The 23787-nt window shown below is 38.1% G+C and overlaps 2 protein-coding genes across 2 annotated transcripts; both read right to left on the reverse strand.

Annotated features, from left to right (window-relative positions):
- Positions 1 to 845: 845 nt before the first annotated feature.
- Positions 846 to 9914, reverse strand: LOC110936025 (cytochrome P450 81Q32-like). Its single transcript, XM_022178372.2, has 2 exons — positions 8848 to 9914; positions 846 to 1610 (listed from the first exon to the last, which is right to left on the reverse strand). The coding sequence occupies exons 1-2, from the start codon at positions 9739 to 9741 to the stop codon at positions 990 to 992; spliced, it is 1515 nt and encodes a 504-aa protein (XP_022034064.1). The 5' UTR covers positions 9742 to 9914; the 3' UTR covers positions 846 to 989.
- Positions 9915 to 14222: 4308 nt separating this feature from the next.
- LOC110933146 (cytochrome P450 81E8-like) lies at positions 14223 to 15372 on the reverse strand. Its single transcript, XM_022176383.2, has one exon. The coding sequence runs from the start codon at positions 15343 to 15345 to the stop codon at positions 14404 to 14406; it is 942 nt and encodes a 313-aa protein (XP_022032075.1). The 5' UTR covers positions 15346 to 15372; the 3' UTR covers positions 14223 to 14403.
- Between the last annotated feature and the right edge of the window lie 8415 nt (positions 15373 to 23787).

Genomic DNA, 23787 nt, shown 5'->3' on the forward strand with positions numbered 1-23787 from the left:
TTTTTATGACTATACAGTTCTAACTTTTACTACCTATAGTAAAACTTACTTAAAGGGGTTCCCTCGGAAAATTACCCAAATGTCACTTGATCAACCAAAATTACCAAAATGTCACCCTTCTGCGTCCATGGATATTTGGTGACATTTTGATTGGTCAAGTGACATCTGGGTAATTTTCCCCCATTAATCATTCTAGCGGTATGATTGGATCAAAAGGCATTTATTAAGAGGTATAAATGCTGGGAACTAACACAAGGCATGAAGTTTTTTAGTATAGTATTTCTTTAACCTTTCAATACATATACTACCCTTGGAAATATATACACCTAACCAGGGTAGGCTCAGGCTCGGCTCATTTGAAGTTCGACCCGAGCTTGCTGAGCGTTCGGGCTCGGCTTATCTTGGTCGGGGTATCTAACATGATTTTACAATTGGGTATGAGACTAATATACCGATATTGAAAAACCTAAGATTACATGTTGACCGACTATTCAACCCGATCCTTCCCACTCGTTTTGTCAATAATAGTTATAATTATTGTAGTTATTATTTCTAGTTATACGCTACTTTTTAAAGAAAAAAAAATTGACTAATTAGACATGTACCAATTTCTAACAAACCCGTTCTGACCTAACAAAATGAGCATTTCTAAAACGACCTATTCTTGCCCGCTACCCTGTCCGATCCGACCCGCATTGTTTTGTCAGGTATGTTCAGTATTTTTGTGTTAATGTAGGGTGGCTGTGTGCATGTAACGTATGTATTATATAAATTGCTAGCTGTGCCACTAGTTGAATTAGATGGCAACTTTAAACTTTAGTTATAAAATATACCACATACCTATATTAGTTATAAAAGATACCACATACTATTAGTTATAAAAGATAGACATACAATAGAATTATCGACATTAGCACAAGGAAACTGAATGAGGCAGATCAACACATGAACCACTTAATTTGTAAGGAAACCTGGTGTATAATAATGACTTAGAGTTGGAAGAGTAGATTCTGCATCAATACACGAGGTCTACACTTGGCTACCAATGGTTTGAGCTTTGGCATGGTTAGCCCAGGAGCCTCGGTCATGTCAACCATATCTTCACTCATCCTTTCCCAGTCAAAACATTGGATAAGCAACCCCAAAGTTAACCCAACCACACGCAATGCCAAGCCTTCTCCTGGACAATTCCTCCTTCCGGACCCAAATGGCATAAGCTTAAACCCATCTCTCCATCCTTCAAGCCCTTCAAATCTTTCTGGAATGAACCTTTCAGGGTCTGTCCACAAGTTGGGGTCATGATGTATGGCCCATTGATTGACTAGCAGCATTGTTCCACTTGGGATGTGATAGCCGCCGACAACACAATCTTTGGATGAGCTGCGAGGAGTTAGTAGTGGGGCAGCAGGGTACAATCGCAGTGTCTCGTTTAAGATACAACGTAGGTATGGTAAATCTGATATGTCTGATTCTTTAATGAGACGGTTGTTTCCCACATGAATGTCTATCTCATTTTGTGCCTTTTTTAGAACATGTGGATTGTTTAGCAGAAGACTCAAAGCCCATTCCATGGTTCCCAAAGAAGTTTCAGTTCCAGCTGATAATATGATCTAAACACCATTAAAATTCTATTAGATCTCACAGGGAAATGACAGGTCACAATTTTGGAAGAATTATACTTGTGTTTACAGGCATAACTAAGAACGGGTTATACACAATATGATGGCATATATTTTTCTTGGTCACAAAAGACCAGCTAAAAGAGTCATAGTTGGGCATGTTTTCATTATAAATTTCAATGTTATAAGACATATGTTTGTTGTTTCGAAGAAACCCGAAAACTTTAACTAATTCTTCGGGAATTCGAGAGCCACAGGGTCATATTGTGATGGAGTTATTAGCTTCTTGTTAAGCAGATAAAAATATCCATATTTTAATGAAAAGAAAGGTATCCAAGGTACCAAGACTTATTTCCGAATAGAAAAAATATGGGTTTCACTATTCTCACATTCTTACATCTTATTCCCACATTCTCTTTTCATCCTATCTCTCTCTATATATCTATGTATGCTTAGAGAAAGATAGAGATGAGAGATATGTGATTATTAACTCCAAAAATATTTTATTGGCCAAGAAAAACATGGATTTATTAGTAGGGGTTGGTTAACGTACAATATTGCTTAACGTACGAGATGAAATTACGTATGTTATAAAACACAAAACCCAAATCACGCGTGTTGAAAAACCATAATCACGCATGCATGTTGAAAACTATAATCACACATGAACATAATCACACGTGTACAAAATCAGAAATCACGCATGGGTAAAAACCTAAACACACATGTTATAGAACTAATTACACATGTCATAATTTCATCTCATGCGTATTATAGTTAAAGGATATTGTATTTTACTGTTTCACATTACTAGTAAATGTACATTAAATATATTATTATATTATATATATACTATATAATATAATAAATGAAAATTTTATAAAATAATATTATTTATTGATAATTTTCTCGTTTCTCTTTTGCGTATTTAATTTTTGTTTTCTAAACGCTTTCCTTTTATTTTCTTGTTTATAAATAACTAACTTAATATTTTATTGATCTAATTATATATAATGCATAGGTTTCTAACCTAGTTTTACACCATATACAAATATCAAAAGTTAATTAACATCCAACATATTACAAGAACTTAACAAATAATTAATCCATTTTTATACTATATAACAAAAGAAAATAATGTGGACACGTGTCAAGCAATCAGGCTATCCTTAAGCCCATTTTACCGCTCAAAGTAATTGACTTTATTTTTACTATACGCAGATCTTTGATCCAATCTGATGTCCAAATCCATTTCATCTTTGATTGCCTAAGATGACATTTCCCTTCTCAAAGCTTTTCAAACCCTAAATTCCTAATATTGATAACTAATTGTTGCGGCCCCATAATCTGAATGGATTAACCAATGTTGAAGATTATATTATTACATCGTCTTTCATGTTTTTCCCTTTTCTTTAGGATTGAGGTTTTAAGAGAGGTGAACTAAGATGGTGGAGCGGAAAACAATTTTAGATGATTAGAGGAGTTTTCGTGCAGGCTAGAGACCAATCACCTGGTTATTGCACTCTCCCTCGTCCTCTTTAATCCCCACGTACTGTAAGTCATCATAAATTTTAATCTTACAAGTAATTTTACTTTGTTTTTTTAAGAAGGTGCTCTTGTCTTTGGATCAGGTGTGATTTCACATGTTCCCCTATTTTATGTTTGGTGTAGAGTAATTGGCTTTTATCTGTCAATTGTGTAAAATCAAATATTTGACTTTTTGAGTCATAAGATTGTGTATAATGAATGTAATTAAATGTTTAAATGACAGTTTGATTATGATATATGTGATGTGCCGTCAATTATACACATTACTTTGTGCATGATTACCTCATAATTCTAAGTAATTTTATACTTTATAGTTGAAAATACTACCTAAATCGTTTCTATTTGACAAATACAGGTTTCTAGGGTCTCAGGATAAAAGAAGTAAAAAACAAGCAAAAACATGGGAAAAATCCAAGATTACAAGGAAATCAGCAAGTTGCTAGATTGGCGCGATCGTGGTAGGCTATGGGCATGGTCGTGCACAACATCCAGGAACACAATGTAAACAAGTCAACCATAGAATGGTCAACAAAAGTCCATGAAGTCAGGAGGCACTATCGTACACCCCTATGCATACCCGAGCTTACTAGCTTAGCTAGAGACAAAGATTAGAAGCTTTGAGAACCGACAAGAATGCCACTTGTTCAAGCCTTGTTGGAACACCTATCTAGACACGGATGTGCCTACCCATGCACACTAGTGCTTACAACTCATTCGCAACAGATTGTACCTAGAAAGGATAAGAAGGATAACCAACTGTCGGACAAAGGACTAGGCATGCCTGTGCCGAGCCAGTCACGCTCGTGCATGCCTGAATACAGTTTTAGCAGACAATAGTAATGTGTGGCCATACATCATTTGGGCATAGCCATGCGTATTCTCTAGTAGATAAACTTCATGAAGGTTCCTATATGAGACAAAAGGGGGACAAGAGTACACACAAGGACCATACTTTGTCTCCCCAAGGACAAGATGCTTCTATAACTCCTTGGAAATCAGTAAGTTGCTAGATAGGCACGATCGTGCGAGGCTATGGGCATGGTCATGCACAACACCCGGAACACAAAGTAAACAAGTCAACCCAAGAATGGTTAACCAAAGTCCATGAAGTAAGGAGGCATGTCCGTACACCCCTATGCATGCCTGTGCTTAGCTAGAGATAAAGATCAAAAGCTTTAAGAACCGACAAGAATGCCACTTGTTCAAGCCTTGTCGGAACACCTATCCAAACACGGATGTACCTACCCATACACCCCCGTGCTTACAACTCACTCACAACGTATTGTACTGTGAAAGGATAAGAAGGATAGCCAACTGTCGAGCAAAGGACTAGGCACTCCCGTGCCAAGCCAGGCACGCTCGTGCATGTCTAGATACAGTTTTAGTAAGCAGTAGTAAAGCGTGGCCATACATCATTTTGGCATGACCAGGTGCAATCTCCAGGAGATAACCTTCAGAAGGTTCCTATATGAGACAAAAAGGGGACAAGAGTACACACAAGGACCATACTTTGTCTCCCCAAGGACAAGATGCTTCTCGAACTCCTTGGCCTCGAAGCCAAAATCTTACTACAAATAGAGGCCTTAGGTTCACCATTTATCCTCATCCCTTCTCCCTTGGAATCCTATCATTCCTTCACCCCAAAAGGGGGCTCTCACGCCTCCAAGACTTACCCTTGGGGTTTAGGGATCACTCCACAAAATCACTTTTAATAAATTAGTTTGAGAGAGCGAAAGAACTTGTAATCAACAACCCTTCTTTAAGTTGTTTGATCTTATCATACTTGATTCATCATAATCCACTTTATGATCATTGTTTCTAGACAAGTTATGGTCATTGTTGGCTAAACTCTTTGTGTTGCTTGGGTTGAAGATGAAGCTTGGTATGAATTAAATGTTTAATCTTTGGCAAAGAGATGTGTTGTTTCTTTAATAATTCCTTCTACTCTTTTTCTTTCGTAATGAGCTTGTGATTGTTTTGGTCTTTGATCTTGTGGGAGTTCTTTATAACCACCAGATGTGAAGCTTATTAGTACACTCATGGTGTGTAACAACCGTATACTAAAAGGGAAATCGGATCTCGGAGAAGAGATTGACTCATTTGTGAAAACACATCTTATGATCAACTCTCGTTTATCAAAAATATCATTGTTGGCCTGCATGGTCTATATGTTTGGCCTCAATGATTAGCCAAAACTTGGTTATGCGACTTGTCTAGTACGGTCTATGTGTTATATTTGGCGTGAACCAAGAGTTGGCGAACCTATGTTAAAATACTATACGCCTTTATATATTTTTTATTATTGTAACGCCACATGTTAAATAAAGAACAATCACCTTAATTAACCACAAGTGTCATTAGCACCTGTGGGTGCACTTTGATATATCCTTGCTACCTTTGAAGTGTGACAAAAGTATGGGAAAAATATAAAAGAAAGAAGAATAGTTTGATGTAATTAACCCAAGATTCGGGAATTGTTCCTTAAAAAGAACATTCTTCTAGGATTGGGAAATGAATTATCTTTAATCGGTTCCAATTATATTTTAACCTTAAAGTCACATCTTGTAAATCTAATAAATATTCGTCATCTTGTAAATCTAATAAGTATTCGTCGGTAACCTTAGCTAAGAGCCTTGTCCTTGAGTTAATTAACCTCAAAATCACCAACGAAACTAGAAAAAAAGAAAAAGGTTTGATATTTTTTAGAAAACGAGTTGACGCTACCCGTGCGTTGCAGTGAGAGTTCATCATCAAAGTTTATAATATCAAATGCAAATATTTTTTTATAAGCAAAACATTAATTTCTAGCTTAAGATTTTGGTCCAAATCAACATATATAACGTTTGGTACAACCATTTAAACAAATTTAATAATCATATTAACTATTATTATTCGGATAACTCATATATAAACAATTGTTATACAAATTTGTAGTCTTGAGGAACCTTTGTTATGACATGAACATAAGTTGCATCCTAAGTTTGATATCGATTCATATATGGTTATTAAACGGTGTGATCGTCAACAATCAAACAGAGCCTTTTCTTTATTGACGCATCGGTTGGATGATATCAGGTGGTTTTTCAAACAGTGCGTTTGTGGTTCTTCGTAAGCTAACGACCGAAGTTGCGTTTTGATTTATTATAGAACTAGGTTAGAAGCCTGTGTATTACATCGGTTGCATAAATGTAATTTTATATAATAAATAATAAAAAGATTTATCTTTAAAAAAAGTCGTATATTACACGTGTTGAATAATCTATTATGTCATATGTTAACACAAATAGTTATTAAGATTTATCTTTTAAAAATAAACATTGATGTACTATTTACGTATTATAATATTTTACTTTGTTTTTTTTTTATTTTGCATATATGAAATTTTACATATTAAACAATAAAAAATATCTTTAAAAAACTCGTATATTACACGTGTTGAATAAAATATAATACAATATCATATGTTAACACATACAATCGTCAATATTTATCTTTTAAAAATTAACTTTAATGTACTATTTACTTATGATAACATTTTACTTTGTTTTTTTATTTATTATTATGTTGAAAACACATGTATTAATGGGATTGAATCTCGTTCTTATTATAATATTTTAGTTAGTTTTATGCAACTTTATGCTTATTTATTTATTCATTCATAAAACACTTGTCTTAAATTTGTATTCAAGAGAATTTACGGAACCTTTGATTCCTAATTAACTATAATTTTAATCACCGAACTTGAAAGTATATGTATCTACTCATAATAAAAACAAACGTTTATGCTTATCTATATTTTTGTTTAAAATTATTTATAGAAAAACAAATACTTATTCCTATCTATTTTTTTCTTAAAATTATTAATATTTATTATGATCATAATAAAAAAACATTTATATTTTTATCAAATATCTAATTATTTGTTTAAAATTATTGTTATTATTATTTAATATGATCATAATAAAAACAAACGTTTATCCTTATCTAAATATTTATTATTTTCTAATTTTTGTCAAAATTATTATTATTTGATTTGACAGATAAATATGAAAATAAGGTGAGAAAGCATCAGAAAATGACATCTGTCAAAAAAAAAAATTCATTTATTAGTATAGGAAGATTATATAATTTTTCTAGGAATTCAACAAAATCCTAAAAATATGATTATCTTCATATTATATTTAGATCTTCCCAAAATTATGTAACTTTATTTTATGAAATTTATATAATTTATTCTATAATTTTTTTTTAATTTTCTCCTTTTTTTACATTTTCTGCTTTCCCTCTAAACTTTTTCAGTTGATTTACTTTTCTCTCTAAATCTAATTTAATAATAATATTTGTTAAATATTACTTATATAATAATTAGTTGTACGATAATTCTAATGGGTATTTAATTATTAAAGTATATTAAGTTCTTTATCCTACCAGCATTATTCCTTAATATTTCAAAATATCTGAATATTTTAATAACAGATTCATATATGCTATGAACCAAGTTTTAAGTAATGTAAATAGTGGCAAACTTTCATTGATTCCCGACAAAGAAAAATAATACCTAAGTTACATTAATTGTTGTATATATAAAAATAATTAACTTTTGTAAATTTGTATAAACATTGTAAAGTTATATGATTTGCATCTTTAACCCCGTGTAATACACAAATTTATAATCTAGTTTAATAATAGAATACTGATATAAAAAAGGAAACCAACTAAACTATGAGTAACTATGAAGAAAGATACAAGTAATTTCATCTTATAAATTAAGAATATATAAAACTTCACATGATATGAAAATGAGAGTTGTAAGGCTACTCAGTATGGTGATGGTCCATCCTTAGAGGATGATCCGCCACGTAGGCGCCACGTCATAGTCCTCTCAAAGATGGTCCATCCTCCAAAACTAGAGGGCATGGGAGAATGGTGCTAGATGATCTTACCCACAAAACTATGTACAAGTATTAAAGCATAATGTACAAATCACACAAACAAACAAACAAACAAACAAACAAACAAAGAAATGGGGCCCACAGTTTTGCTCCGTCCTGGACGTCGGAAGACCGACGGAGACGACAGGCGACGTTGGGGGCGGCATGGCTGGATGGTCGGCGACGGATGGGGACGGTCCAAAGCCGATCCCCATACCGTATAGCCTAAGAGATACTTAAGGACCTTTATTTAAGAATGTTTAACAACACGGTGTAAGTGTAACCATTAGTCCACTAGTGAAACGTTATGCAATATACTTTACATTTTCTACAAAGTCTTTATTGTTGTCACTTAATTGAGGTATATAACTATTTAGAATAGATTGTTGTGGCCTAAAAGTTATTCAATCATTATTAAGTAATCAATTACTAATCGCCATCAAACAATCATAGAGAATTGGCTATCGTCTGCTGACTTTTTCCTCAGAAAATCGTCGCTGAAATGGGTTAACGATAGGGATCTTTGATGATACTCTGTCGAAAATATGTCCGTGGATGATTTTGTTTTCCGACAGGTTACCGACAGTTTTTAATGTTTTTTTTCCAAAAGATATACGACGCATAAACTTATTTTAAATTTTTTTTAAAGGATTTTGTTTAAAATCCTTGAGTAATTACCGACAGATTTGTAACCACGGTAATTAGCGGTCAATGATAAACAATTGTTTAGTAGTAGAAGAGAATCTTACCAACACAAAGCTTCGGATCATTTTATCAGTGTAATACTCGGGATCTGATTCTTGTAGTGATAACAACACTTCAATCATGGTCTTCTTCTTCTTCTTATTATTTTTCTCATTCACATGCTTTTCTCTAAGTTGCTCTATCAACCCTTGGAAAAACACATCCTTCTTCTCCCTCAATAAAAGTAATTTCTTCTCCAATCCTTTCACTCCAAACCAACTCAAAATTGGCAAGTAATCCCCCAAATTCGAAGCACCCGCAAGCGAAAACGCCTCGTCTAGTATCTTCCTAAATCTTCTCCCTTCCTCCTCCACCTCAACAATATCGCCACCAAAGTACCGCTTCCCTGATATCATCCTCATCATGATATTAAGCGTAAGCTCATAGAAAGCCGACTTCATATTAACCGGAGAAGAATTCGACAACAACTTACGAATCAGTAGCAAGCCTTCATCAGCCCGAATGTCCTGGAACTCATTGAGACGCTGAGTAGATAGAATCTCAGTTGATGCAATGCGACGAAGGTTGCGCCAATGATCTCCATAGGGAGCCCAAACTAGGCTCGTGAAGTTGTCGCCCAGGATCTTGCCAAAGACTAAATTAGGACGGTTGGCAAAGACTATGTCATTCTTAGTGAAACATTCTTCAGCAATAAAATGGGATGAGACCAAGAGTACACAGCGTGAGCCGAACCGAAGAAGGATGATCGGACCATGTTTAGCAGATATCCTGGCGAAGGTTCGATAGAGTGGGACCTTTAGAAGGTAGAGGTGACCGATTATGGGTAGGGTTGGGAAGATGGTGGGCGGGAGATTGGAAACTTTCCAATAAATGTGGGTTGTGAAGAAATATGAAACTACAAGTAACAAGAGGGAGACGTAGATATGAAGAATTTCCATTTTTTGGCGATTCTTTCTTAATTACATGAATTTCCATTTTTTGGTCTTACTTTATAACGTAAAAGCTTAAAACACACTACTTAGGTTCTATAGAGATTTTCGCCTTCGCGTTTAGAGACTTGTTAGAGATTCACAAATCGGGTTTCATCAGTGCCGGGAAGAGGTCAATTGTTCAAGGTATTATCTTTGTATCTTGTTGGTGTTTATGGCAGGCTCGAAATAAGGCTATTTTCTCGGAGGCGGAGCCTAAGGTCGATATGGTTTTTAGTGAGGCTAGATCGTTGGGGTTTTTATGGTTTAAAAATAATCTAGAAACAATCATATCTCATGATTGGATTGGTGTAATTTTGATTTGATGTAAGGTTTTGTTATGTTCCCGCCCGGTTTTCGGGTTTGGGGTGTTTAATGAAGTTAGCGTTTCAAAAAAAAAACTTAGGTTCTATAGAAGCTATATTTCTTGATAGTCATACAAATTTGCAATAAATTGGAAACGTGTTTTACTTTGTGATAATAGGGAATAAATGTATGTTACTTTTTGATACAGGAAACGTGCTTCAATTTTCTTTTATTGATAGGGAATTAATGTATGACTGCATATATTGGATTAATTTTTGCTAAAGATAGGGAATTAATGTATGAGTGTATATATAGGATTAATTTTTGCTAAAAATAAGATTTTGTATAAAAATGTAAAAGAGGAATTTAACACGAGTTTTTTTGTGGACTTATCACATTATTGAAGGTTTATGGGGTGTACGATTGAACTTGCATGGAATGTAGTAACTTTAATTGTTTTTAACTAGTGGATTCTCCGTGCGTTGCTATGGAAGTTCGGCCCGTATCACTTTGATTTATCAGTTTGATACCGGTATTCACTTAGTATAGGAACCGATATAAAAAAAATTAAAAAAGAAAGTAATTGTGATAAATAAATCAATTATATTTGATCTTTTCAGTTTTAATTATAAAATTTGTCGAAACTTAGATAATAACTTGTGTGTAAATAAATTTCAGGGTGTCACAATATTTATTTGTCAAAATCAAACCATTTAGCGGATTAAAAGCGTCAACTAAAACTATATAATATGCAAGATGTATTTAAAAGTAAAGTAAAATCATTTCCCTAGATTTATTCCCTTAAGAGGTAAAATTATTTTTTTTAAACGGTAAATTTCTTTACTCCTCTTGTATGTGGAACTTGAACCCTCCCACTCCTAACGGTTAATATAAAGAAGATAAAAAATATTTAATTTAGGTTTTTAACTTAAATATATTAATAAATAGCATGGACCCGTTTAGGGGTGAGCAAAAATAGGGCCGACCCGAAAATACCCGAGAACCGACCCTATTATTACCCGAAACCGACCCTATTATACTTATGTAGGTTCTTTTTCGGTTCTTAGAATTTATGGTTTTCGGGTATCGGGTCGGTTCCGGGTCGGACCACATAAGAACCGAGATGTACCTACTTTGGACCGAAACTAATAAGTACTACAATGAAACTGGGGCCAAAGCCCAGCAGCTATAATTAATAAGTACTATAATGAAATTCAGTATGTGGCTGCCTACAATGTAAATCGAATGAAATGGAGGGGTTGCTCAAATATGTTGGGATCTTGAACCTAAATGCATCTCAAAAACACCAGCAGATTCAATTTTTTTTATAATAAAAAGCATGATTAGCCAATAATTAAGCACAAATTGGAGGGCATTTTCGTCAACCCAAATCTCATATCAGACACAATTTAACCGTGAAGATAAAAAAAAACAGCATACACAATTACACATAATCCTTTTTTTCATGATTTCAACTTCTTTATTTTGAAAATACTCATTCAGGACTGGGGCTGAGCATTTGACAGTAAATCAGATTGTGATTTACTCTGAAATCAGATTGACACTTGAGAAGCATAACTCTGAAATGGAATGGATGCAACTGTGATTTATCGGTTTCGGGTATTACCTAGGAACCGAGAACACCGAACATGGTAGGAACCGAGACCCGACTATCATCTAGGGTACTATATTCGGTTCCAGTTTTATGCTGAAATCGGGTATCGGGTCGGGTCGGTTAATTCACGGGTCGGTCCGGTTCCTGTCAAATGCTCAGCCCTAGACCCGTTGAGACCCTTTTAATTGCAACAACTTGCACGAAGATAACTAGATATGGCAACTACCGATTTTGCCAATCAAAGAGAGAAAAAGTTTGGTGATCAATATCTTACTACTTAAAAATTGTACTGGCTCAAAAACATGTGATTTGATATGGGGGGTATTATTAACACACCTTCGAAAATTAAATCGACACCTTTAATATGCATCATATAAGCCGATACGATGCGTATTAGGTGAAATTCAAATTCCAAGGCCAGTCAAAGGCTGACACTGTCCCTATCATGTGGAGTAATACGCATCTTATAGGAAGAATGAAGGGTATTAAATTGCCTAACGGGGGTCCGGTGGTTTCTCACCTCCTTTAGCGGACGATGCGATGATTGTGGGAGACTGGGCGGGTAAGAATATTAATGTGGTTGCTAGAACCCTTCGGGTGTTTTATGCGTGCTCAGGGTTGAAAATTAACTTCCATAAATCAAACTTGTTTGGCGTGGGAGTTGAGGAGGAAGAGATTATCCAAATGGCGATGGTCGTGGGTTGTAAAAAAGGGATCTCTCCTTTTAAGTACTATACTTGGGAATTCCTTTGGGTGCGAACATGAACCGTGTGAATAATTGGGATCCTATTGTGAAGATTTTTCAAACTTGCTTAGCTTCTTGGAAAGTGTGTGCCCTGTCTATTGGTGGTCGGGTTATTCTCATCAAAGAGGTCTTAGAGAGCCTCCCTAATTACTATTTCTCTATATTTAAAGTGGCGGTCAAAGTGGTTGATAAGTTGGAGTCTCTTATGAGGAATTTCTTATGGGGAGGTGCGGAGGATATTATAAAGATGCATTGGGTTGCGTGGGACAAAGTTGCTCTCCCTAAAAAATTGGGCGGTTTAGGTATTTGTAAGCTCAAAATGGTGAATGAAGCCCTTCTTTCCAAGTGGGTATGGAAATTTAGGGTGGAAGAAAAAAGCCTCTACAGAAGTGTGATTTCGGCTTGCCACGAGAAGAAGATGGTCGATTTTACCTTCCAACCCATCTATTACTGGAGACTGGACAAATATTATGAGATTGGAGTCTAAAATAATGTTAAATGGTAAGAGAATTCACTGTCTTATCAAAGGTATTATGGGCGATGGAGTAGTATTCGGTTATGGATCGATCAATGGTTTGGTGATGTTCCGCTTATGCTCAAATGGCCCATGCTTTTTGCGTTAGAAAATAATAAAGTCTGCTCTGGATAGGGGACAGTTTACCAGCTGTTGGAGAGGCTGAGGTTTGGAACCGGAGCTGGTCTAGACCTCCGACTTCTCGGGAAGAAGTTGTTGATTTGGAAGATTGCATGAGTTCGCTGATTGGAGTTAATCCCTCAACTGAGAAGGATAGATGGATTTGGGCACCGGATGTCTCGGGTAAGTACTCTACGATTCCGTTTAAAAAATTGGCTATGGAGATTTTGAATACTGAGGACAATTATACGGTTAGAAGAAGTGGTTGGGTGCCGTCAAAGTGCAATATATTTATTTGGAGGGCGGATCTTGACTGTATTCCGACTAGACAAGCGTTGATGAGGGTAAATATTTTTGTAGATTCGAATGCTTGTGCTCTTTGCGGAGAAGCCCAAGAATCAGTGGATCATATTTTTACGGCTGGCGAGATCTCGGTACGGGTGTGGAATCGGTTGAGTGATCGGGGCAAGCTTCAGCTCCTATTTTCGCCTTTTCTTTCAGGGATCTAGGGATCTTCTTGAAAGTCGAAACGGTTTTGGTGGGGATAAAAAGGCTAAGGAGATTGTTCGGGGGCTCATGATTATGGCTTGTTGGTGCAAATGGAAAGCTAGAAACGCTAAGATTTTCTCTAATGGTAGAGGCGATAGTGAAGAGATTTTTGGGGAGGTGAGGTTTTTAGGTTTTTTTATGGTTAAAATGTAGATCCAAACATCGTAACATTATTTGGAGAGATTGGTGTAAATTTCCGTTGTATATGTTATAGTTGGTTTGGTGCGCTCCTGCATTGTTTTTTTTTTTTTTTTTTTTTTTTTTTTTTGGGCCAGACCGGCCGGTTTTAATGAAGCTAGTCTTTCAGGAAAAAAAAAAAAAAACCGTTAAAGGACATTTAAGAGTATTTAACAACACGGTGTAACCATTAGTCCACTGGTGAAACTTGTGGAGTATACTTTACATTTTCTACAAAGTCTTTAACGTTGTCACTTAATTGAAGTATATAATTATTTACAATAAATTGTTGTGGCCCAAAAGTTGTTCAATCATTATATTAAGTAATCAATTACTAATCGTCATCAAACAATAATAGACAAATGACTATCGTCTGCTGACTTTTTCGTCAGTAAAACCGTCGCTGAAATGGGTTAACGATGGGGATCTTTGATGATACTCTGACAAAAATATGTCCGTGGATGATTTTGTTTTCCGACGGGTTACCGACTGTTTTTAATGTTTTTTTCCAAAAAAAACTACGACGCATAAACTTATTTTAAATTTTTTTAAAGGATTTTGTTTAAAATCCTTGAGTAATTACCGACAGATTTGTAACCACGGTAATTAGCGGTCAATGATAAACAATTGTTTAGTAGTAGAAGAGAATCTTACCAACACAAAGCTTCGGATCATTTTATCAGTGTAATACTCGGGATCTGATTCTTGTAGTGATAACAACACTTCAATCATGGTCTTCTTCTTCTTCTTATTATTTTTCTCATTCACATGCTTTTCTCTAAGTTGCTCTATCAACCCTTGGAAAAACACATCCTTCTTCTCCCTCAATAAAAGTAATTTCTTCTCCAATCCTTTCACTCCAAACCAACTCAAAATTGGCAAGTAATCCCCCAAATTCGAAGCACCCGCAAGCGAAAACGCCTCGTCTAGTATCTTCCTAAATCTTCTCCCTTCCTCCTCCACCTCAACAATATCGCCACCAAAGTACCGCTTCCCTGATATCATCCTCATCATGATATTAAGCGTAAGCTCATAGAAAGCCGACTTCATATTAACCGGAGAAGAATTCGACAACAACTTACGAATCAGTAGCAAGCCTTCATCAGCCCGAATGTCCTGGAACTCATTGAGACGCTGAGTAGATAGAATCTCAGTTGATGCAATGCGACGAAGGTTGCGCCAATGATCTCCATAGGGCGCCCAAACTAGGCTCGTGAAGTTGTCGCCCAGGATCTTGCCAAAGACTAAATTAGGACGGTTGGCAAAGACTATGTCATTCTTTGTGAAACATTCTTCAGCAATAGAAGGGGATGAGACCAAGAGTACACCGCGTGAGCCGAACCTAAGAAGGATGATCGGACCATGTTTAGCAGATATCCTGGCGAAGGTTCGATAGATTGGGGCCTTTAGAAGGTAGAGGTGACCGATTATGGGTAGCGTTGGGAAGATGGTTGGCGGGAGATTGGAAACTTTCCAATGAATGTGGGTTGTGAAGAGATATGAAACTACAAGTAACAAGAGGGATACGTAGATATGAAGAATTTCCATTTTTTGTGATTCTTTCTTACATGAATTTGGTATGGTTTAAATAAGGATTGGTCTTACTTTATAACGTAAAAGCTTAAAACACACTACGTAGGTTCTATTGATTTGTAGAAGCTATATTTCTTCATAGTCATACAAATTATTATTATTATTACTATATTATTACTACTATATATTATTATTATTATTACTATGTATTAATAAACGAATTGAAATGAATAGTGATTTCAATATTATAAAAATATATTGTTTTTTAATACTTTTATTATTTTAATATTAAATAATAGTTATTTTTTTTTTAATTTTTAACTTTAATCCTTTTTTTAATATCAGGGGTTGGGATAAGCTTGGTGTCAACCGGTATCGAACCAGTACTGGTATCGAAAATATCGGTACGGTCCTGTTCGGTATGAGTGCATGAAGGTAAAAACCGGCACTAATACAGAAAACGCCAAAAGTAGGTTCCGAATTGATATTGGAAATATTTTGGTTCGGGAAATTCAGTGCTGCTACGCGGTACCATTTGCTCATCCCTGATCACGGTTACCGTACGACCAACGGTATCGTACAACTAACGGTATCGTACAACTAACGGTATCGTACAACTTTTTTTTGTTGATTTTCTTTAACTTTTATTTTTACTTTTTTTTCTTTCATGGGTAGGGATGAGCTCGGTGCCAACCGATACAGAATCCGTACTGATACCGAAAATACCAGTTACGGTACCGGTATATGAAGTTAAAAAATGGTAGTGAACCGGAACCAGGAACGCCAAAAGTCGGTACCGAATTGGTACTTAAGATCTTTCGGTTCGGTAAATTTGGTACCGGTACCCAGAACAATTTGCTCATCTCTGACCACGGGTTTCATACGAACAACATCGTTACCATACAACTTTTTTGGTTGATTATCTTTCGGTTATCTTATAGTGTTTTTTTATACATTTTTTTTTATTCTTGTCAGCAGTTCCGTTCGCAACACGCTCGTAGTGATTGCAATAAATGGGAAACGTGTTTTACTTTGTGATGATTGGGGATAAATGTATGTTACTTTGTGATATAGGAAACGTGCTTCAATTTTCTTTTGATGATAGGGAATTAATGTATGAGTGTATATATAGGTTTAATTTTTGCTAAAAATAAGATTTTGTCTAAAAATGTAAAAGAGGAATTTAACACATGAGTTTTTCTGAAGGTTTAACACATGAGTTTTTCTGAAGTTTTGCAAGGAATGTAGTAATTCCATCATCTGAGATGGCAGAACTTGCAAGGAATGTAGTAACTTTAATTGTTTTTAATATTGAAATACAATATTTATTTTTCTATCCTAAAATTAAACATTCTATATATTTTCTTCCCGCAACATTTAGTAGTATGTAATGAACCTCACCATACATACATATTATTTGAATAGGCTGAAACTATTTGGACACTCTCGTTGGCTATTTGGACCCTTTTGGTGTCCTAGACGTCTCGTATAGGCCTATACGAGGCGTCTAGACACATAATTCAAGGGGGTCTGCAGGGAATGTAAGGCACATAGTTTAAGAACCCTAGACGCCTCGTACCAGCCTATATGAGGCGTCCAGGTGTTGGGTGATTTTTTGGTTGAAAGAAGTGGTGTTTTGGTGGGGTATTTTGATAGTTTTTGTAGGTGTTTTTTTAGTGAAAATTTATGTTTTTAAAAAAGTTTTATTTTTTGCACTATAAAAAAGTTTTATTTTTTTAGTGAAAAGTATTCGATCGATTAAATATTATATTGTTTTTAACATTTTACTTTTTTTAAATATTATTCTTCCGATTATAATATTATCTCGTTTAAATATTGTTTCCGTTTTATATTCAAAACATATATGTTTCCGTATTATATCAATTTAAGACAACAATATTAAGTAACCCAATAACTGAAAACAAACGTAAATATGACATATATAAGATAACTTTTGTACATCCATAACAAAAATATATAAGATAAGTTTGTACATCCATAACAAAAATAATAACTACAACTGGTCTATGCCTCAGGGTCCGAATCTGGATCTGGCTGCTGCGGCTGCAGATGTGGTGCTCAAGGTGGTGGGAACAGTATCCAGGGTAACCCCTCTCTCTCTCTCTCTCGTCTATCCTGCTCGGCCCGAACCAACCAACCTATCAAATCGTTGAGCCTGTTAAGCTCGGCTCTCTTGACCCGTAAGAGTTACACATTGGGCAACGAACTAAAATCCACTTAACTGGTTTAACTGATAATTACGAACGATATGAAACAGATCATAATTATATTTATGATCATTAGCGGATTTATATTATTAATACTCGTTATTAATAATATAATTGTTTATCTTGACTGATAAACTTGTCGAGGGTATTAACTGAGAGACAGTTACATGGACCGGGTGAGACGGGTATACTCATCCCACGCCACTTGTCGCGCATGCACCTTTGATGCGCCATATGTCGCACATGCACCCACCTACTGTCACACCCCCAAAATCCACACGCGGAGTACCACCGCTTGGAGGCGTGACATGACCAGGATATTGAACATGTAATTAAATAGTAAAAATCAATACGAAAGGTGTTTATCAAAACCAACATAAGTAATGTAGCGGAAGCAATTATATAAAACCCAACATAAGTATAAATGTTGAAATGTCGTAAGTGTTTAATAAGTAATCACGATTCCATCTGCCCACAACGACCTGCTCCTCCTTGTGCAAGCTCCACTAGTACCTAAGGTCCTGCAAGGCATGCAGCAGAGAGTCAACAACTAGTTGAGCGAGTTCACAGAAAGTAAATGCGTAATAGTACGTTCATGAGTATCAGGTGGCTCTACTGGGCCAGTATAGGTTCCTATTGGTGGGGGCTTCCCATGCCTTTAATCCACTAGACTGTGCGTAACCATAAGTGTTCTTCACAACCGAGAACAGTAATACGTACAAGTTTACGTAGGATTTACGTAAGTATCCTTCACAACTGAGGATAGGGTACGTGGGGGTTTACGTAGGTTTTACGTAAGTGCCTTACACAACCGAGGCAGTAGTGGGTATCCATTGACGCAGGTTTTACGTGAGTATCCTTCACAACCGAGGATAGCGAGTAACTTAGTTATACGTAGGTTTTACGTATGTGTCCTGCACAACCGAGGACGATGGTATGGTAGTCTAGTAACAGTGTCCGTATGAGTCTATACAACCTTATCCTTATCAATCCCATTCCCAACACCCCGGGAATCCCATGCCTTGGTAAGAGTGTGAACTCACTTTGGGTTGCTCGGCAGATACACAGAAAGTACAGGTAAGCTAGTAAGTGGTCAATCACGTCCTATCATGGTTGTTATACAAGTCAGGTTTTGGTTCAAGTAATGCACTCATGAATCATAGCAAACACGTATCACGCAAACAATCAAAGTATAGCATCCACCACTTGTGCGATTCAGATATCTAAGCCCAAACTATACCCGGCCCAGCTAACATAAACAGTCCAAATAGCAGATACGTAAACAAGTCCAGCTACCCGGTCCAGACAATTGGGCCCGTGACAGTACAAGGCCCAAAACAGTGTGCGTGTATAACTGGTCTCGAGTCGCAACCAGCGATCTCGAGTCGCAACAGGAGGTTTCGAGTCGCAAGAGCTGGTTTCGACTCGTCATGGTCCGGTCTCGAGTCGCAACGGGACTCGCAACCGTGGTTTCGGCTTGTCATGGTCTAGTTTCGAGTCGCAACGGGACTCGCAACCATGATCTCGGCTCGTGCTGCTGTGTGTTGGTGTGAGGTTTCGAGTCGCAACTGGAGGTATCGACTCGCAACCGTGTGGCTATCAAATTATAACAGATTTCCATGTTTCATGCAATCAGTTTCGTGGTTTCCATACACCAAATCAATTAACATGTAAACAGTTTCACTCATGGCCAAAATTCGATCAAAACAAGCATCTATTCTTAAATCCATATGAACCCTAATCAATTCATGAACAAGATCTTAACAATTCGAATGAACATGCAACCGATTAATCCATATAACCCGAATCACTAGCACGATAACAAGTTAACAATACCAATCCTTCAAACAACCGGTGAATCGATATCTAAATCTAACCAATTCATATCATAGCCGATTGCTTATTTATTCGGTAATATCACAAGATCATCAATCCTTATGTAATTCATACATGACATTTAAGCAATCCAAATAGCAAGAACATCAACAGAACTCAAACATCATCACTCGCATGCAAGGCATAGCAACATCAAACCGGTTTTAATAAAATCATGCAATCACAACATCCTTTAACAAGACATCAATATGAACACTAACCGATAACAAAGAGGGTGAGCAAGGATTAATCCAACTTGTGATCTTGGTGCTGTCGGCTTCCAAGCAAAACGAGAGAGGGAGAGAAAATCGTCTAGGGTTTCTTGTGTGTGTTGTGAGTTTGTAAAAAGTGGAGAATGGTTACAACTCTCCTAGGTGTTATTCGGTTAGGAGAAGTGGGCCGAACCCACTTGGGCTTCCCTAATGATCCGCATGCAAGTGTAAAGCCCAAATGGCTTGTGCGGTCGAGTGGTGTTGTGCGATCGGTTTCATTAACACATTATATACACAACACACGTAGCAAATAACATAGCATTCATTTAAATGAAAGTATCACATAAGCACGTAACGTTACATAAAGTAAGTCTAAAGTTCGAGTTGTCACATTATCCCCAACTAAAAAGAAATTTCGTCCCGAAATTTGGTATGCACTCACTGAGGAAGCTAGGTAGATTATAACGTTCACTGGTTTTCCTGGGGTGTCACATCCTCCCCCCGTTGATCTGGAATTTCGTCCCGAAATTCCGAAGTAGTAGCTTCAGCCTCAGTAGTGGTTGCATTGGTTCCGAATAACTGGGGGTACTTTTCTGTCATCCTGTCTTCGCGTTCCCAGGTGTACTCTGGGCCACGTTTGGAGTTCCAACGTACTCGAACAAGAGGGATTCTCTTGCTTTTGAGGACCTTCACATCCCGGTCCGTGATTTCTACTGGTTCCTCGACGAACTGCAACCGCTCGTCGATAGTGAGTTCTTTAAAAGGAATGATGAGGGTTTCATCTGATAGGCACTTCTTTAGGTTCGACACATGAAAGACATTGTGAACTGCCGAGTTCAGCTGGTAGGTTCAACTTGTAGGCTACTTTGCCTATCTTCTCAATGATTTCGAACGGTCCGACGTACCGCGGATTCAGTTTGCCCCGTTTGCCAAAACGAACCACACCCTTCCAGGGTGAGACTTTAAGTAAAACCCGGTCCCCGACCTGAAATTCCAATGGCTTTCTACGCTTATCCGCGTAGGCTTTCTGACGGTCGCGTGCTGCCGCCATGCGTTGTCGTATCTGTGCAATCTTTTCTGTGGCGTCCACTACAATCTCTGGACCCGTGATCTGGCTATCCCCCACCTCTGCCCAACAGAGAGGTGACCGGCATTTACGTCCGTACAATGCCTCGAATGGAGCGGCTTGAATGCTGGTGTGATAACTATTATTATACGAGAACTCCACCAAAGGGAGGTGCTTTTCCCAGCCGTTGCCGAAGTCTATAACGCATGCCCTAAGCATGTCTTCCAGTGTTTGAATCGTTCGCTCAGACTGCCCATCCGTCTGAGGATGATATGCTGTGCTCATGTCTAACCGTGAGCCGAAAGATTTGTGCATTGCTTGCCATAGTTCTGACGTGAATCGTGCATCGCGATCCGAAATGATGGATGTGGGCACTCCGTGCCTCGAAACAACTTCTTTAAGATAAACGTCTGCGAGAGTGGAGAACTTATCCGTTTCCTTTATAGCTAGGAAGTGTGCAGACTTGGTGAGTCGATCCACGATCACCCATATGGTATCATTCCCACGCTGGGATCTAGGTAGGCCTGTAACAAAATCCATGGAAATTTCTTCCCATTTCCATTGAGGTATCTTAGGCTGCTGAAGTAGGCCCGCTGGTTTCTGGTATTCAACCTTGACTCTCGCACAGGTCAAGCATTTTCCAACGTACGTAGCGATGTGGGCCTTCATGCTAGGCCACCAATAAGTAGTTCTGATGTCGTGGTACATCTTATCCGACCCTGGGTGTACCGAGTAGCGAGACTTGTGAGCTTCATCCATTACAAGTTCGCGTAGACCGCCATATAGTGGGACCCAAATACGCCCCGTTACATAGTAGGCGCCGTCTGCCTTCTGTTCTAATCGTTGTCGTGAGCCGCGTAGGGCTTCAGCCTTGACGTTTTCTGGTTTCAATGCGTCTGCCTGAGCATCCCGTATCTGTGCAGGAAGGCTAGACTGAATTGTAAGCTGTAGCGCTCGCACGCGCTTAGGTAAAGTGTCTTTCCGACTGAGGGCGTCAGCCACAACATTGGCTTTGCCTGGATGGTACTTGATGGCGCATTCGTAATCGTTGAGTAGTTCTACCCATCTTCGTTGACGCATGTTCAAATCCTTCTGCTTAAGGATATGCTCGAGACTCCTGTGATCGGTGTAAATCGTGCACCTGGTACCGTACAGGTAGTGTCGCCATTTCTTAAGCGCGAAAACTACAGCTCCCAGCTCTAAATCGTGCGTCGTATAATTCCGTTCATGAATCTTAAGTTGGCGCGAAGCGTAAGCAATAACTTTATCCCGCTGCATCAATACACACCCAAGACCCTGGATGGATGCATCACAATATACTACGAAATCGTCTGTGCCCTCTGGCAAAGAGAGGATAGGTGCACTGCAGAGTCTATCCTTTAGGTGCTGAAAAGCAGTTTCCTGGGGCTCTCCCCAGCGATAGGTGACACCCTTCTGTGTCAGTAGCGTAAGCGGCTAAGCAATCTTTGAAAAGTCTTTAATAAACCGTCTGTAGTAACCCGCCAAACCCAAGAATTGGCGTATCTCTGTTGGTGTACGTGGTGCAGGCCAGTTTCTGATCGAGTCTACCTTGGATGGATCGACATGGATCCCGTCCTTGTTCACTACGTGGCCTAGAAAGTGGACTTCACGAAGCCAGAAGTCGCATTTCGAAAACTTAGCGTATAGCTGTTCCTTCAGTAGGAGTTCCAAAATAAGGCGTAGATGCTGCTCGTGCTCCTCCTGACTCTTGGAGTAAATCAGAATGTCGTCGATGAATACTATGACGAACTTGTCAAGATAGGGTTTGCACACCCTGTTCATAAGATCCATAAATACGGCAGGCGCGTTCGTTAACCCGAACGGCATGACAAGAAACTCGTAGTGACCGTAACGAGTTCTGAATGCAGTTTTGGAGACGTCCTCCTCCCGGACTCTCAGCTGATGATAACCAGACCTCAAGTCTATCTTCGAATAGTAGCACGACCCTTGCAACTGGTCGAATAAATCATCTATGCGTGGAAGAGGATAACGGTTCTTCACCGTCACCTTGTTCAGTTCACGGTAGTCTATGCACATTCTGAACGTACCGTCTTTCTTCTTCACAAAAAGTACTGGAGCTCCCCATGGTGAAGAGCTTGGACGAATGAAGCCCTTTTCCAAGAGCTCTTGTAGCTGCTTTGACAGTTCCTCCAATTCTGATGGAGCTAGACGATATGGTGCGCGAGCTATGGGTGCTGCTCCTGGAGCGAGCTCGATTTGAAATTCGACCTGACGGTGAGGTGGTAAGCCAGGTAAGTCTTCAGGAAACACCTGAGGGTAATCTCGTACAACTGGAATATCTTCCAATTTCTTTTCCTTCACTGATGCATCCGAAACGAGTGCCAAGATTGCGGTGTGACCCTTCCGCAGGCACTTCTGAGCCTTCAAGAATGAGATGATGCCAACCACAGCACCACTCTTGTCGCCTTGGACTTCGAGAGGTTCTTGACTAGAACGAGGAATGCGAATTATCTTCTCACTGCATAAGATTTCTGCCTGGTGTTGGGATAGCCAATCCATCCCAATCACGACGTCGAAGCTACCCAAAACTATGGGAATGAGATCGATAGAGAAGGCTTGACCAGCTAGGATAAGATTACAACCCTGAACTACGTGTGTGGCTTCTAGACTTTTACCGTTAGCTAACTCTACTACATGTTTGGTGGGTAAAAGTGTTGGTGCACGTTTTAGCAGTTGACACATTTTCACAGACATATAGCTTGTATCCGCACCCGAATCAAACAAAACAGTAACGTAAATATTGTCGAGGAGAAACTTACCCATAACTACGTTGGGATCGTTCACTGCGTCGCCTCGACCTAGTACGAATGCACGACCCCTTGCTTCGTTGTCGTTGTTGTTTCCCCCGTTGTTGTTGTTGTTGTTGTTGTTCTGGTTCCTGTTTAGCTGAGGACAGTGCCTCTTGAAGTGGCCTTCTGCCCCACACTGAAAACATACTTTGTTGCCCTGCTGCTGATTCTGCTGTGCCTGTGGCTGCTGCTGGTTCTGGTTCGCAGGACGTGGGCTTCTACAATCCTTAGCCTCATGACCCATC

The sequence above is a fragment of the Helianthus annuus genome, chromosome 4 (genome assembly GCF_002127325.2).
Source record: "Helianthus annuus cultivar XRQ/B chromosome 4, HanXRQr2.0-SUNRISE, whole genome shotgun sequence".
In the NCBI taxonomy this organism is placed as follows: Eukaryota; Viridiplantae; Streptophyta; class Magnoliopsida; order Asterales; family Asteraceae; genus Helianthus; species Helianthus annuus.

Bases quoted from the DNA above. Each gene is read 5' to 3' on its own strand.
- LOC110936025 (XM_022178372.2), bottom strand. From the start codon at position 9,741: ATGGAAATTCTTCATATCTACGTCTCCCTCTTGTTACTTGTAGTTTCA. The intron at 1,611-8,847 runs GTAAGATTCTCT...AATGGTGTTTAG, and splicing joins TGATCCGAAGCTTTGTGTTG to ATCATATTATCAGCTGGAAC.
- LOC110933146 (XM_022176383.2), bottom strand. From the start codon at position 15,345: ATGGAAATTCTTCATATCTACGTATCCCTCTTGTTACTTGTAGTTTCA.